This window comes from Hyposmocoma kahamanoa, unplaced genomic scaffold (genome assembly GCF_003589595.1).
Source record: "Hyposmocoma kahamanoa isolate Upper Pololo Valley unplaced genomic scaffold, ASM358959v1 160, whole genome shotgun sequence".
NCBI classification, from domain to species: domain Eukaryota; kingdom Metazoa; phylum Arthropoda; class Insecta; order Lepidoptera; family Cosmopterigidae; genus Hyposmocoma; species Hyposmocoma kahamanoa.
In genome coordinates this window covers 6,503,119-6,519,831 of record NW_020653575.1, presented here as the reverse complement: position 1 = coordinate 6,519,831, position 16,713 = coordinate 6,503,119, and the positions used below count along the sequence as shown (strand labels likewise).

At 37.3% G+C, this 16,713-nt stretch overlaps 2 protein-coding genes across 2 annotated transcripts in view; one reads left to right on the top strand and one right to left on the bottom strand.

Moving 5' to 3' along the window:
* The window catches only part of LOC113225469, a 193,273-nt gene that overhangs the window by 50,844 nt on the left and 125,716 nt on the right, over positions 1-16,713 (top strand). The gene's annotated exons all lie outside the window — the stretch shown is intronic.
* Positions 6,085-7,351, bottom strand: LOC113240679. Its single transcript, XM_026478048.1, has 2 exons — positions 6,947-7,351; positions 6,085-6,808 (listed from the first exon to the last, which is right to left on the bottom strand). The coding sequence occupies exons 1-2, from the start codon at positions 7,176-7,178 to the stop codon at positions 6,312-6,314; spliced, it is 729 nt and encodes a 242-aa protein (XP_026333833.1). The 5' UTR covers positions 7,179-7,351; the 3' UTR covers positions 6,085-6,311.

Here is a 16,713-nt window from a genome sequence, read left to right as displayed (position 1 = left end):
GCATTCTATAATAAAAAAAAACATCTATGCCTTTCTGCCAGAAAGATTTTTGTCTCTTAAACATTTTAAGTAACTCTAATTCATTGTTACCAAATTCAATATACCGATCGCCACCATATTATTTATTCTGCATGCACTGTTTCCGTTTTACGATTTCATAGAGCGCGGCATACCTGGATCTGGAGATGATGGCGAGCGTGCCCCATTATTTAGTATACGTTGTTGTATCGCGGCGAACTCATGCGGGAATCTGTCTTGTAGGTCTCTAGCACGACAGGGCGCGACTAGCGCGACATATTGCTATTCTCGCATACAAAGCGCGAAAGCGACATAAATGTCGCTCTCGTGCAAGTCGCATCTTGTCGTGCTAGCCCTTGAATTTGAAGTCGACACGGGCTCCACCGTTACAATATCTGACAAAGTTTGCAAATCATATTTTCCTCACAAGAAAATAAAAAAAAAATTCAATTTTGCAAACCTACAGTGGTAGTGAAATTGACACTTTAGGCACTCGCATCCTGCCCTATGCGATGGAGGTCGGTCGTCGTTAGGAATTTTGGCCAAGCATTGGTGTTCGGACCAGCTCTCAAGGAACTTGGAAACAGAAGCAATCTAAACGATGCATTAAAAATATTTGGCTATTAATTTATTAAACAATGTTTAATTTACAATTGCTGGCTTTATACAATAGATTTTGAATTAAGCATACAGCGACGAGCAGAGCATGCGAAACTTTGCATACTTGTACATATTTTTTGCCGTAGAGAAGATAGGTGTTTTATTCAGGGTAAACTTTCGCCTTGATGTTTTGTTGTCGCTGTATGCTTAGTTCAAAATCGTATTATTCTATAACACTGCGTAATTTATTGTATAAAGGCAGCAATTTAGTCTCTACTTCTGCCTTTTTACTGTTATCCAATAATTGATTGATTGAAATTAATACCTATAAATTATTAAAGATATAATTTACTGTGATGTCGTACTGAGTCAACGAAATTCTTTAAAACAACACTATTTTTATTATCATCAAAAACTAGCAACACCCTATACGTCAGGAATAGTCAACACACACTAAACCAATTGATACAATACGTCCAAAACGTCCAGTTTCGTCAGTAAAGGTCCAGAAAATGAAATGAAGAAAGCTTAAAATCCTGGCAGTTTGGCTGATTAGACGCCTTAACCTGTCCCGAAGGACGAGAAATTATCCTACCAGTAAACGTCAATTTAATATGTCTAATTTAAATCCGACTATAGAAAAATGTACAAAATTGAGCGTGAATTTTTGAGTTTATTGCTCTCTAAAATTGTTTAGCACGTCCCGAAAACGTGTAGTGTAATAAATGTTCAAGCGAGTGATTATTTTTGCAGCACGTGCTGTTTCACGAAATACCGTCTATTTCTGTGCTGGTTACGTGCATACGTTTCGATAAGTCTTGGCAGGGGCGCGTGTTTTTGCAGAATTTACTCTTTCGATATAAATCACTTGAGTTTACTATGCTGTCAAATATTTTCCGATTTTCGTAACCCATTCAAAAGGCATTCTTCGTTGACCATAACAATCGATTACCTTTGACCAAATCACGGACAAATATATTGTTCCAACTTAGACAGTCTTGAGTTACTTTGTTGTGCAAATACCACAAGAACCTTCAAATCTTGTTAAAGAACGGCAAACGGCCTCAATATAATAAATTCGCACGGCTTCGTGAAAGCCAATACGTCCGCTGCTGGACACCCGATCCTACCACCGTGACTAGAATAACACGGCTGCAGGAAACGTGTACCTACTTCGTTAGATTAATTAACTTGTTCATTTACTGTGTTACCAAAAGCCAGTCAATGGAAATAATTATACAGATAAGCATTGGTGTTACCGATTCTTCAACTTGATAGGCATCTTATGTCACAAGAACAACTTCTTTTCGGATATTTACTTTTACCTTCATACTATGTAGTACACGTCTCTGGTACTTCAAGTAAACAAGTAACACGACTTGCCCAATTAACTAGTGGGAGTTCGCGATGGAAATTCCCGGAGAAAAACTTGTCGATGCCTTAAACGGCTGACTTGGTAAGAAACCAGCTCCGAAAATGTACAATTAAAGCTGACATGTTGCAAAAACTTCACCTGCTTCTTTGTTGTTGACATAAAATTTTGGTGCCAAGCTATAATTAAAAAAATAAGTAAAGTATTTAAAAAAATAATGTGGATTATCAAGCCGTATAATATCGTGACTCAAATTGTTATTCAGCAAAGCTGCTTCCTCGCAATCTTATTCTGCCGTGTCATCTAAGTATCTGCTTCGTAGAAAGTTAAGGAAAAAAGATGTTCGTGCGTACATCCGCCATCTTAGTCAAGCTTGACGAGCAGCGTGGCCTTGGCGGTTTCCTGCATCGGTGAACAACTGAACGCTGTTGCTAAACCATAGCTTCCATCTGGTTTTTTACGCCGCAATAGCCGTTGTAAACAAAACACAAATGGAATAGTCATGAGAGATAAAATCGAGCAGCGTTGGGTGCTAGTAGCAACTGTTTCGTCATGCATTAACGTACACTACATTATTTTTATTTTGATGTAACCACATGCACGGGCAGGTGATATTTTGCAATTCTACACCAACCCAACCTGTCCTTCTAATGGAAGGGTCTTGAATTACTTTACATTTTAATAGTTGCAAACTGCCTGTAACGTGTTGTGTGTGCACTTGAGACGTATCGTCGGCATAGGTGCCTCTTTCGTACGACTCAGGTAGATAGATATCTATTCAGCTTATTCGTTCTCAGATGCAAAGCTTTCTGCCCCAATAATACCGCATTATACATAATGCGATTACGTCGATCACCTTTATCGCCGTAATTAGCATAAATATCACGAGTTGGACATTTCAGAAAATTAGCAATCTTGTTCGTGGTCATAATTTCAAGTGCATTGACGTGCGACTGATTATATTAGTAACAGTTATTAGCCACGCCATAATTATTAAGTAAAACATTGTTTTTATTTTGAAAGTGGCATAACAACCTAGCTCATCTGAATTGCAAATGGCCGCTGCGGAGATCGGGCAACGTCGCACTTCGGAACGGCAACAGCGCATAGCGTGCGTAATTTTATCAGAAGCATTATCTCGACTATCTGTTATCAACGATATTACACCCCGTACGGCTCAAAGCATATCTTCGATTCATACAATGTTTCCTTCTCTTTTATTTATGTGCGATGTTTTCTTTCATAGCACGGAAATAACAAAAAAGGCGGGATTTTGACTCTTAAGTCGGTTGAAACCACTACATTACGTAAACAATGATTTGAGACCAATGCCTTTTTAGGAAGAAAATGCTTCGGTAGTACAATGAGATTCTAAAATGACAAGTCGATTAGTCTTTATTTCCTTCTCACGGTATCTTATCTGTTTGTGCAGCGAGTCTCAAGTTTGCATTAATACTTTAAAAATATTTTGATGAATCGCCACGAGGAAGTTAGACAAGCGGGAAAACTACATTCTTACTTTACTTTTATGGTATGAGATGATACAAGATAAGCAAACTGACCACCAATATACTTAGTTATATACATATAAATAAGCAAGTCCTGTGAAATTGCAGAAAATCAAAAACCTTCAATTTCAAGATTATAGATGTAGATCCTATTATGGTGTTTGAATAGATAGATACAACTGTGGAGTTGTGTTAGTTACCTCAATAAGGACGTTTACTTGATTGGTTCCCTACTATATCCATGTACTTAGTTTTCTATGTAATAGGTATTATAACAACGTTTATAGCAGCACATCCATGTTATATTCTTTAACAACTAGCTATAAACGGTTTATGCTGCGTCGTTAAGACCATGTATCATGGCGAAAATAAAATCTAGATACTTCGTGATATTTATACTTAAGAGCCTAACTAACTCATTAAATACATTCTATCACAAAGTTATACTTTTACATCTTTATCAATATTTTGTACAAAAAAGAATTTTCCTGAAAATATGCTTAAAAATAGCTTTATAAATAATGTCGCATTTAACATTATCTCTACTGACGTTAATAAAGGTCCATATATTATTAGAATAATGTATATCAAGCGTTCCGTTCATAATTCTCGACCGAAAATGTACGTTGTAATATTGACGCGCCCGCCACCCGTCGAGCTGTGGGGAAGTTTCGCCTCCCGTTCCTACCCGCTTGGGGGTGAGGCGGGACCCCCGGGGACCTTGAAGCGAACTCTCCGGGGTAACTCGAATCAGCTGTTCTTATTGTCGAGTAATTTTATCGCCTTTCATCCAAACTGTCAATATTCCGGGTGAGGAATACATATTCGAATTTTGAATTTTTCATCATATGTCCATGGATTACTTTTTTGTTTGCTACACTTAACACACGAAGAAGTATTTTGCATAATGGCATGCCAGTACCGACCGAATGAACATTCGTGACAGTTTGTTCAAGTTATTGTACGCCTTTAACCGTACATAGCATTCTTGTGGACTGTAATGGTCTTAACAGACGAAACGTGGAATACATTTTAATTACATCTAAATTTTGTTCGAGGACTACGGCAATCGTGCAAACCCACGACTTTGTGTTAATTACAAAAATGAGAAACACGACTTTGCTAATGCAAATCGATTTTTCACTTCTAAATACGTAGCCGTATTATTTATACATCTACATTTTTACATCAAATCACGAATCTTGCTGTTGCTTAACTACGACCGACCCACGCAACGCCCTTATAATTAATAACGTCCATCTTACCACCGAATGACCTTGCGCGTCCCGAGATTGATTTTGGGACTCGCGTTGCACGCTTACACTCTCACTCCTACACAGTGTTGCCAGCTTCCACACGTGAAAATGCGGGGCAACTGAGGAACAAAAGCGAAACGTAAGACTCCGGAGTCGGCACTCAAAAGCTACAATTTGCGACTACTCAAGACTAACAGTGAATAGGCATTTGCTAAACAATGCAACATCGTCGCTTAACATCAGGTAGGATTGTGGGTGAACGTACATCTGTTGGACGTAAAAAAAGACAGTTACCATTGATAAAATTTTTTTTTTTTTTTAAATTTTAAATTATTATGTATTAGGTACTTCTTAAATAACAATCAACAATTGTGTGCGTGGCAGAACATACAAAATGTCACGTGTCGTCGCAACGAGTGTTAGGGTCGTATTCCAGAACTGTACTCAACGCTCAACTCAGGATTTGAGCAGACTTGAGTATGATTTCAAGCACTGGAAATACGACCCTAATGGCAAAGACTTGAGTATGATTTATACTGCTTTGAATCATACGCAAGTCAGGATTTGAGTATGGTTTAAAGCACTCGAAATCATACTCAAGTCCCTGCCATAAGAGTCGTATTTCCAGTGCTTGTGTTTCCAGTGCAATCCTGACTTGAGCATTGAGTAGAGTTCTAGAATATGACCCTTAGTATCCCTGAAAATCGTTAGACCAGGTCATACGTACCTTTTACTTAGTAAATCTCTAAGCTATTCATAATTTTCCGAGCACTAGTCAATTTTTCATATGAAAAATATTTATATAATCATAAGGCAAATTTAATAAGAATTGTAAATAATTTCTGCGAAGCTGTTCAGGAACAAGTGTCAGGTGGCCCCGCTGTAACGAAGTTTAACTGCTGATATAAACAAGATTGAACTGCCAGTTTTAATTTCAATGTGTGTCTTCCGCCCTGTTCCTTGGCCGGTGCGGAATATAAGCGTCACTTTGGCTCTCAATGAAGCTTTATTATGTATGATTTTATTTCTTTCAATTTTTAGTTTTGGAAAATTCTAAGCCTTTCTTTGATGCTATGTAACATCCATAGATAATAAACAAAAGTGCCGTCCACATAAACAACGCTATCCACATTTTTAGTTATGAACATATCTGGAATTAACGGAACAAGATCTATAACCCCCTATAAGAGTTTTTTTTAAATTTGTTATTTTGGTAAGCAAAATCAGCGCGATTGCCAACTTTAGGTGTCAATATCTCTAAAGTTGCCAAAATGCAAATGCGTTGCTTATAACAATGAGGGCAGTTGTTTATTACAAAAGTTAACTTAGAAATCTTACGACATTGCACAGGAGTTTAAAATATTGTGTAGGGTATTTCTGTGCGGTATGAAGCGCTAGTAGTCTTAAGAAATTGACATATAAACTTTTATTATTGCTTACAAACAATCTTAAGCATTAACAAGTAATGAGATAAAATTAAGTCTTTTAAAAATCATCTAAAACTATTACAGAGTATCTTTACATTTGGCATTGTTAAAATTAATATTACAGTTAAAATCACTCAGCTTCAGAGTGAAGTTCGATTTTTGCGAAATTCACAATGTCTGTGGCGTCAGTGCTGTGAGGGCCAATGTTTGTTTGTAACGGGTCACCTCTGATATTTGCTAATTCCTCTTCAACGATTATCGTGGCGATTCTGTACTTCAGAAGAGCTTGTCGCTCTGCGGAGAACTTCTTTACGACTTTTGCGTGACTCAGAAACAGTAAATCGATATCGTCATACTCCGCCGTACGGTTCTCCATCCCGGAGTAGGTCATCACGTTTAAGGTTTCCATTGTTCGATGTGTCTTCGATTCGTGATCTGGAGACGCCTCGCGATCGAATCGTACGCGCGGGGTATAGTTGATATATGGCTTGATCGCAGCCATGTGTCCAGCCCATGGCCAAGTGCTATAGCGTTTTAGCAAAGGTGACTTCGGTCCGGGCAATTTTGATCGCAGATATTTCAAGTAGCAGTCTTTTAAATTCTTCCAACGTCTACGCAGCTCTTCAACTGTAAAGGAAATATACAATAATTAATCAGATCGTAATACATCAATAGAGTATCGTTCAGTTGTGCCCTAACAGCAACCCACAACGAATCAATAAGTTGCAAAACTAGCGTATATATACCGAGAGAAACAAAACTTACCAGGCATCTCCATTGTTTCAGCAACTTGATCCCAAACCTTGTCAACAATTCTTCGCTTTTTCGCTTCTGGGTGTTTCGGATTGTAAAGAATTTGGTGTTGTAATACATTTTGTATGATCTCCGCTTCCAATCGCATGTTGTTTGACCGCATCATTGCCGCGATACCACGGTACTCGTGGCAGTAACGACAACACAGTCGGCGGCCTGGCGGCTGACTGATCGCAGGGAACATGCGCCGTTTGTACCGTGTGATCGCCCCTCCCACCGCGCCACCGCAGTCGCCCACCGCTCACCGCAACGAGGCGTGGCGCGCCTGCCTTTGAGGTTGAACGCTGCGGTTTGCGCTCCTAGCTCTTACGTATACAGCCGCACCGCGAACATTGTTTCATTTTACGAACATAAAGGCTGCTTTGAAATTGTATATTTTTTTAGCGTCTACATGGGGTTATAAGCAACAATGCTTATTGCATTTCGCAGTTCAAACAGAGCCTTACAGGTACCAGACACGTGAATGTAGTATTACACTATCCAGTTACAGCGAAACTATGCATTAGGTAGGTGCATAGTTATAGCTTTTAAACCAAAAACAAACAGTAGAGTAGCTGCTATCGTAGTTATCGTCGATACGTTATCTTCAAACACCTGGCACTGGCTTTACAAACGCAGAGAGATAGAAATCTCACGAACACTTTAATTGTCACGACCTTGTTCACCCACTCACTGGAAACCGTATTTATGTTACTTCTCTACAACCACATTATATATCTGGATACACAACTACTTACAGACAACTGTCCCTTTTTGAAAGTTGCATTAGAACGATTGTGTAACTGCCCTTGCATTATCACTGCATTTTGTAGTGAAAATTAAAGGATACATAGACAGGCTTTATTATCATGCTTATTTATACAAATGATATTATTTATCATAACTTACCACAATTTTATCTCATTTGGTAATCTTCTCCATATTTATTGTCGCACTCGCATTCCGCCGCAACATTCATAGCCAGATATTTCTAATCTATACTATGTACCATATGACGTCACGCCATTGTTATGTGAATGTATTGTCAGACACGTTTATTTATTCAGTCGTAATTAATCTATAGCATGTACTACATACATATTTGTACAATGTTATGTTTAATCTCATACTATGCATGTGATGCTTTGAATTGAAGTTCTATTATTTAGATTGCACGATTATTTAGACATAGGTATTTAGTTAATAAAATAAATATAGCTGACATTTTGCGTTTCTAATAAAGCCTTGTTTTATCAAATTCTAACATAAATTCAAGTTAATTTTTATGCAAGTCGCCGATTTATAACCCTTTTCAAGGATATGGTCCTTCCGTTGGATTTTATCTATTCGAGAAACGAAACAAAGGAATGATACTTATTAATAGGCAAACTATATGACGACCTCGGGCGTCTCAACAAATTACACTGTAGGCGCTGGATGAGAAGGTCCCGGATTTGATTCCCGGTAGGATTAACATGGGAATCGAAATTTTACAAATTGGTTTTAGTCTTGAATTCCATTATTCTGGTACTTGGTGTGATTCTTTTTGATTTCAGCACAAAATTATTTATTAAAACGTGGTTTAAACTAACACCAGATCGAGTCCTTAGGTTTTCGCGATTGGAACACAAGGTTATTGAAATTATTTGTCGTATTTAAATCGCGTATACTTTTTAAGTTTTTTTTTATTGAATCTCACTATGTTTGACCACCATGTTAATTATTCAATTACTTATGTGAAAAAAATTCCTTTTTCAAAAAAAAAAATCCTTCGATCGCGCCAGACGCGGGTTGCTGGTTCGAAACCAGCCGGATCTAAGGAATTTTTTTTTTAGTGTTCGATCGCCATTTTGCCTAAGCCGTGACCATCGGACATGTAAAAGGCCCGACACGTTGGTTTGTTTGAAAAACCAAAATATACGCGTTTAGATTGGAAAAATAGTTTCATATCGTATACCTAACACTAGAGCTAGATTTTGTAATGAAAAATTCTGCACCAGGATACCCAAAACGCTGGCAGAGCGTTCCCTCCGTATGTCTACGTTCTGTATCTGTTGGCAAGTTGTCAGCTATCCTTAGATACATTAAATACCTACATGCCTACGTATCTTGCGTAAGGCAAATTACAACCTCCTCACGATCCTTCGTTACCCCAGTCCATAATATGAATTCGAAAGGAATTAGTACAATAGGCCTCAAGGCAACCGCATAATTCTCAGAAACAGAATGTGTAGTTGGCGGTTGTCAGCCGGGCCGACTTCTTAGAATTCCATTTTCTGTCTAGCTCGTTAGCTAAACCACGTGTTTATAATTCATTATTATGTGTAAACGTTTCGTCGTTAATGTAGACGAATGTATTATTATTAACAATACACTTACGTATTTTTTGCGACATTCAGCCGAGTCTCAGACATTCAAAACAAATCTCAAAACTATTTGTGTTTCTTAATTATACAGGTGTGGTCATCGTACAATAGTAGCATGTGATGCCACCATGATTTTTTTCATTATGGTGGTATACCTACATCGTTTCAACACAAAATACGTCCATATTTTCTTATTACATATATCTAATATATTTTTACATAACGGTAATGTAATTGATTATCGCGCTCTCGGTATTACACTGACGCAATTTTCAAGAAACTGACAAAATAGGTATAAAAAAAACACGTATGTGGCGCCAAAGTATATTTATTCCATTTGGCTTATGTTAAGATTCTATTTGTTATATGAAAATCGGTACCTTTTCACGTAATTTTTTTCACATTTATTTTGTCATGAAACTGCTTTTTTCTGATCAAAATCGCGTATATTTGCTTTTGAAACTTGTAGTCTGGAACCTGTAGTTGTATCATAATAAATAAATACTTAGAAGTACGCAGATACTTATACAATATGCCTACACGCCGCCTCCGCCCACACACACGTACAACCGCATTACGCAGTCCAACATTTGCTAGGTTTCTGCAAATCACACAAGCCGATCCAAGGTTCGTTACTGCTCACGTTGGACCCTGGCCAATCTAGATAAACCTACTATAGATGATGCGGTACCATACCTACCTGTTCAATGTTGTTAAATACTTACGTCGTATGCTAAAAAACATAGTCATGCATTTACGTTGCAAGAGTCTAAAAACTCTTTAACACTGTTAGGAAAAATAACCTCAGAATTTTTCGACAATCTGTGCGTTTTGATAAAACACGATGATTTGTTTTGATTTTTAATATTTGCCCTTTTTCATCCTAATTTCTTTTGAGACAATTTAATTTTAACGCTTTGTGAATAAGTAATTGCGTTATGATTTTATTTTTGTGAAAAAATAATGCCAAAATTCCATATAGAAATGTTTCAAAATGGGCGTTTACCATTTGGTGAAGTCACAGCACTTGTTGAAAAACATTTCTCAGAAATTGGCATTCATATGTCGTTAACTACGGTTTTTTGCGTAAAATTTGATAGAAAGTCGATTGGATTGTTTTTTTTCTGAGCACCAATCACTCTCTTCTGACGACTATTTGATCACGGCAATGAAAGGTGCAGATATAAAAAAATAGATGATAGCACTTCACTATGTTACTTACATTATGATGAGTGGCTGAAATAAAGAGTAAATTATAAAAATCGTCTTGCCCATTTTCGAAATATTTTAAATTTATTTCTAAAGAAATATGTACTCATAACATTTTACTTTTGTTTCAGGTATTTCAACAAATATGCACTAAGTTGTGGTTAAGTGAGTATTACTAAGGTCTTGTAGCCATCTTGAAAATTGGACACTCCTTTCCTGTGCTCCGTTTAGGCACATTACTTCTTCCATCGCAGTTTTTATTTTTATATATTCTTAATTACTTTTGTTATAAATAATCATCATTTTATTTCAACGTAATTAGTTCATTAAGTTCAAGATTTTTATAAAATCATTACAATTTAAATTCACTTCGGTATTTATTACACACTTGAGTTTTGTGTAATTTACTTGAATTTTCCTACTCTTTCTATCTTGTTGTCGCGTGCAAACGGATCAGCTTCAGTGGTTTGTTATTACAATCACTTCGCACTGTCCGTTTCCACTATCGTTTGTCTTATTTAAAAAAAAATTAATCATTCTAAACAGTGTTAAAATTGACGAACCGTGCTACCCGTTCGACGGCCTGTGCGTAACTGCCGCGAAAGTCATTCAACAGGCAGCCAGGATGTGGGCGGGGCGAGCGGGACGCGGCGTCATTGGGTAACCGGCGGTAGCACAGTGATGGCGGCCAACGCATTTGGCCAATGAGCGGCGCGCGGCTCGAACGCGCGTCCGTCCGGCAACCGGTGCGACGTTGCCAGCTTTTCAGAAAAAAATACCAGATTCGACCTTCTTAGGACCCCCGGTTTTTTTTTTGTTTGGCCGCGTTATCATTCGGGAACGTATATCGTGGTCCTTATCCTCTGTGAGATGGTGCTCTCGGTTCGCAGGTGTTTAGTTTGTGTAGTGTAGTGTATTATGGTGTGGTCGACGCCATCGGGAGAGGTGTTGATAGACATCGTTGCGAGGTAACGTGAATTGTTTTCTGAGTCATGTGATACAGTGGCCCGTTTTACAGACCTCGTGGTCGCTAGTGATGACGTGTCCCCTTATCAGATACTAGTAACTGAATCGATCCCTGCTAAAAATACCAGCTTCCTGCTTCTCTAACTACGCCATACTTCAATATAAACTAGGTTCTAGGTAGGTACTTTGCTCGCCTAATGAACGTGACATACCTACTCATATTTTACTTTCTATATATATTCTTACTGTTTATAGACACATTTCCTGGTAATTTACTTCTTAAACGGGTAGGTGCCTAACAATATGAAAGACTTAAAATCGGTATTAACGTGGTACAAAACTGTAAATTAGTTTACAGCGTCAACTTCGAGATATCTTTGGTCCTAACAGCGTACCCCTAAAGTAAAGAGAAATAAATACTTTGAGGTAAGTTCTTAATAAAATGTCGCATTTATCCATATTTCGAGCCTATAAAGAACCTCAGAACGTCGTTCGTGCATCGGCACTTTTGAGTTTTTGTTATTATAAAAATTCGATTTTTTTTCTAACGAAAGAAGAATTATTAGGATCAAATCAACAAAAACGTACAGACACGTGGATGCTGTATCCGGGTATGATCATACTGAGGTCGTTTATAGTGTGTTTACCGAGTTATTGAGGTCAACATTGTTTTTTGAGCGTTTTAATTGTTGCTACCTACCTAGTTACTGATTTTAAAAATTTCAATGTCAACTTTTCGGTTGAAATAGAATTTACGACCCTCGCTATATCTATCTATAGCGTGTTCATATTATGTTTACAAATGTATAATACATTATTACCTGTACATATTTGCAATAACTCGATGCAATGATTTTTTAAATTTTTTATCCACATAGATTTTAAATTTCGAATGTGTACATACAACTTCGAAATACGAATTCCTACGTCTAATACAAGAACCTCTTACGTAGTCTGCTTCGGCCATTTTAATTCTTTCTAGCCAGCTTCCGTTCATCTTTTTTATAAAATGTCAAACTAATGTAGATGTTATTATAGTTAAGAGATGGTTATTTATTATTGTGACAGTATTTAAGATAATATTACAAATATTGACTATTTTTCTGGCTAATGGCGATACATGACAACGTCGTAATATCGTCCTTTGTGTCACGAAAGCCCGCAATTTAAAATGAAGACAAAAAGTTTATTTTGTATTCTACTTTATTTATTAAATATAATAGAATACAAAATAAACTACAGCAGTGTTATAAAGAACTGTTACAACCAGCGACTCTCTGATATTTCGAAATGTATTCATATAACAAATAAATAGTTACATTTTAACTTAGAATTACAGAACTTTTCTTCTAAAAATTTAGGGTAGCAAAGTAATAGCTATTTAAAGATTATAAAATATAGAACAACATACTAACTATAATATAAACTGCCTCTGTGGCCGAACGGTTACCGTGCCGGACTGCCACGCAGAGGTCTCAGGTTCGATTCCCGGGCCGGGAGACATATTTGTATGGCCTACATTTATTTCTCTCGTGAGTTTGGGTGTAATTTGTGGTTGTCTAAGTGTGTGTCCATGGCACCTGCGACACAGGATTTCCCGAGTGCGGGGCTATGTTGAGTGTGTGCGTTATTATTATTATTAATTTCGGGACGTCAGTGGGAGGTGCTATCCTTGAAGTTTAGATAAATATAAAATATACTGAACCTGTTACGGTTTCTGATTATAGCATTTTATTATGGTTTAATTTCGATATAAATATTTTTTACACATTTAACAAATAAATATTTATTTTAAAATAATTTTAAGAGTAGTGGAGCTCCTTGTAAAAGAGTTCGTCCAGGGAAGTACTGCCACCTTACCTATTTCTGCCGCCAAGCAGTGACGTGAGCATTACTGCTTTCCGGCTTAGAAGGGTAAGGTTGCTGGAGAAATTACAGGCACATGACACTTGTCAACTTATGTCTCAGGATGACGGGCGCAGTGGCAGTGCCCCTCAGATCATGACGATTTAAAGCTCTGAGTGGCACTGCAACTGTTATAAACTGGAGTGTAGGTTACCATCAGGCGCACGACTTATTCGTCCGGTCACTGGATATTATTATAGGAAATAAAACTATTTTTCCGGATTTAAATCGCGTATATTTGTTTTTTTGATATCCCATGGTAACCTGGTAACCATGGTGGACCTGTAAAGGGCCCGAAACGTCGGTTTGTTTGAAAATACGCGACTTAAATCCGGAAAAATACTTTAATTTCCTATGTGTAACAATCGCGAAAACCTAAGAACTCGATTTGGATATTTATAATCAAATAATAAAAACACAAATATAACAACAGGATATCTGAAGGACTCATCGAACATTAGTCGATGACACGACCCGCCCTTGTCAGTGAGTCAGAGCGCAATGCCGTCGAGTTTAATTGCGTGCTTAATAAATTTAAGTAATTCTAAATCCGGCTGGATTAAATATAATATTTACGTTATATCGTTGTAAAAAGGACGACTTCAGTGGCCCAACGGTTGGCGCTGTGGGCGCTGGATGAGGAGGTAGCGGGTTCGATTCCCAGTAGTGAATTCCGTTGCTCTGGCATAGTACAAGAAATTTTCTAGTTTGAGACCATGTAATTATGGCCCAATTATTATTATTATAAAGGCCATAAAGTCCACAAAGAAAAGTAGTGACATTTTTGTGTGCGGTTATAAGGACTGCCCATGAACGGGTTATTAATAGAGCAATGTGACCAGTCTGTTTCTACCTTAGCCTATAAAAATCCAAATAACTTTAAAAAAAACATGCCTCAAAAGTTTACTTATCGGCTTTTTTATTGGAATTACATCTAATTGCCATTTTTTATTGAAATCGGTTAAAGGAAAGTGCGTACAACCGGATTCATACCCTAGTTTGCCACCCTTAGACGTTTATATGGGACCAACACTGAGGTATCCTCTTTTCATCAAAAAAAGAATCCTCAAAATCGGTTCACAAATGCGGAACACACAAACACACGCACACACTATCTCACACAAACACAAACATACACACAAACACACACACACCCACACACCCACACACCCACACACACACACACACACACACATTTCGGTGGAATCGAGAACGTCCTTTTTCTTTTAAGTCAGTTAATAAGACATTTTCAATCGTTTGTTTACTACATTAAAACTACAACCCACTCGCACTCGATTACACGCAGAGATGACCAAGCGCCCGAGTTTAAACCCGACGCCTAGTTAACGCTGGGTTTAAACTCATTAATGCCTGAAATGGAGCGCAAAAACTAAATTATATTTGTTATAAATCGAGTTTTGTTCAAGTGTATTGATATTACTACAAAATGCTTTCTGATCTACACGATTCGATTTGCCTTCTATTGAATCGATTCGCTTGAAAATCGCATTAAAATAAATCGATACAATAACTCGTATCGTATACACTTGAATCGATTTTCATAAAATGCAAGTTGTAATATGCATCCCTAGTACATAGTTATAGTTGTGTGGAGTTGTCTCTTTTTCTTCTAAAAAAGTCCGTATTCGCCGTATCTGCCCACGATTTTGGGCTGAAATATTATTATTGTTGTTATAATATACAATACATATTTCGCCGCAATCGACGTTAATTACATATTTGCACGCAGTATTTATTATAGTACTACTGGGTACGTATCGACTTGATTTATCTACGTTGCAACATTATCTATAACGGCTTGAGATAATATAGATTGTTGTATCTTATTTGCATTATTTAAGATAACTACATTGTTTTACTAGGGTTTGACGTTCTCGGTGCCTCAGCGATTAGCACCGTCGACACTTGATGAGGGGAGATTTTTGGTTCGATTTCCCATTGGATCAAAGCGAACTCTTCTGAATTTGTTCTGGTTAGCGTGAATCACATAGAGAGCTTGTGGTGGGACGCGGGTCGGATCGGGACCGCGGTGGGTCTAATTCCGTGTATTTATATGGACGACAACACACCGAGTGCGAGCGCGAGGCGGGGGCGCGGGTCGGGCGCATATGACGATGGGTCCTAAATAAACTAACAATTTGATCATTTTCACTTTTTTGTGCGAAATGCTTCATTTCGTTGTAATCTATAAGGTAGCGTCAAAACAAAATCAAACATATTCAAGGAAACCTCGAAATACAATGAAATCTTGAAAATATACCAAATTGAAAGTTTGAAAGCCTCTCCTGTAAAATTGTGATTTTGCGCATTGGCCGTTATACATTCTTATCGATAAATACACGGAATTAGAGCCGCCGGGGTCCCAACCCGACCCGCGGTCGACCCACACTTGCTCTCTGTGTTTCACGCTTTAAGTGTGTTGTACTCATTCTACATGGAGAACATTGAGATCAGGTGATTGGTGTAGTTGTCGCGTTTATTATTCTTATTAATAAGCTCGATCCGCAGGTTAAGGCTTTGAACCTCGAATAACCTCGACGCTCGACGTTCGTACAACGTACGATGTTTCTCAATACAATTATGAGAGGATATTTTATTTAAGTTTTTCATAAGCATCCGAATTCAATGTTATTACAACTTAAATTGGTCTCGAATTCGACTGCGAGAGATTATTTTTTACGTCAGACGAATTTTTTATTCATTTAATTATATCCGCTAAGTTTATTCTAATTTATATTAATAATTAATAATAAATTAAACTTAATAAAAATTCATTCAATAAAATAATTTGTAAAACTTAATGTAGCGTAAATTGGAATGTTTTCTTTGTAAAATTAAAAATAAGGTATTTAATTAATAACTATTGTAACTATAGTGAAAAAATAGGGTGGTTTGCATTAATATTAGACATAACTGGTTGAAGACTGTACCACCTCAGTCAACCGTGACCATGGGCCCGAAACGTCGGTTTGTTTGAAAAAACAAATATACGCGATTTAAATCCGGAAAAGTAGTTTCATTTCCTATGTGTAACAATCGCGAAAACCTAAGAACTCGATATATATCCGCTAAGTTACTTGAAATTCCCATATTTACGTGTTATAAGGAAACCAAAAAATCTTAATAATTTAAAGAAAATGTTGGGTTTTTAAACGCCTTCAAAATAGGAAGAGTTTTCAATTCGACTGTATTTTTTGTATGTATGTAATTACGGGTGTTCAAGGTTTTATTTTTAACGGAAAAAAAAAACAAAAAAAAAAACAGTCGGTTTCG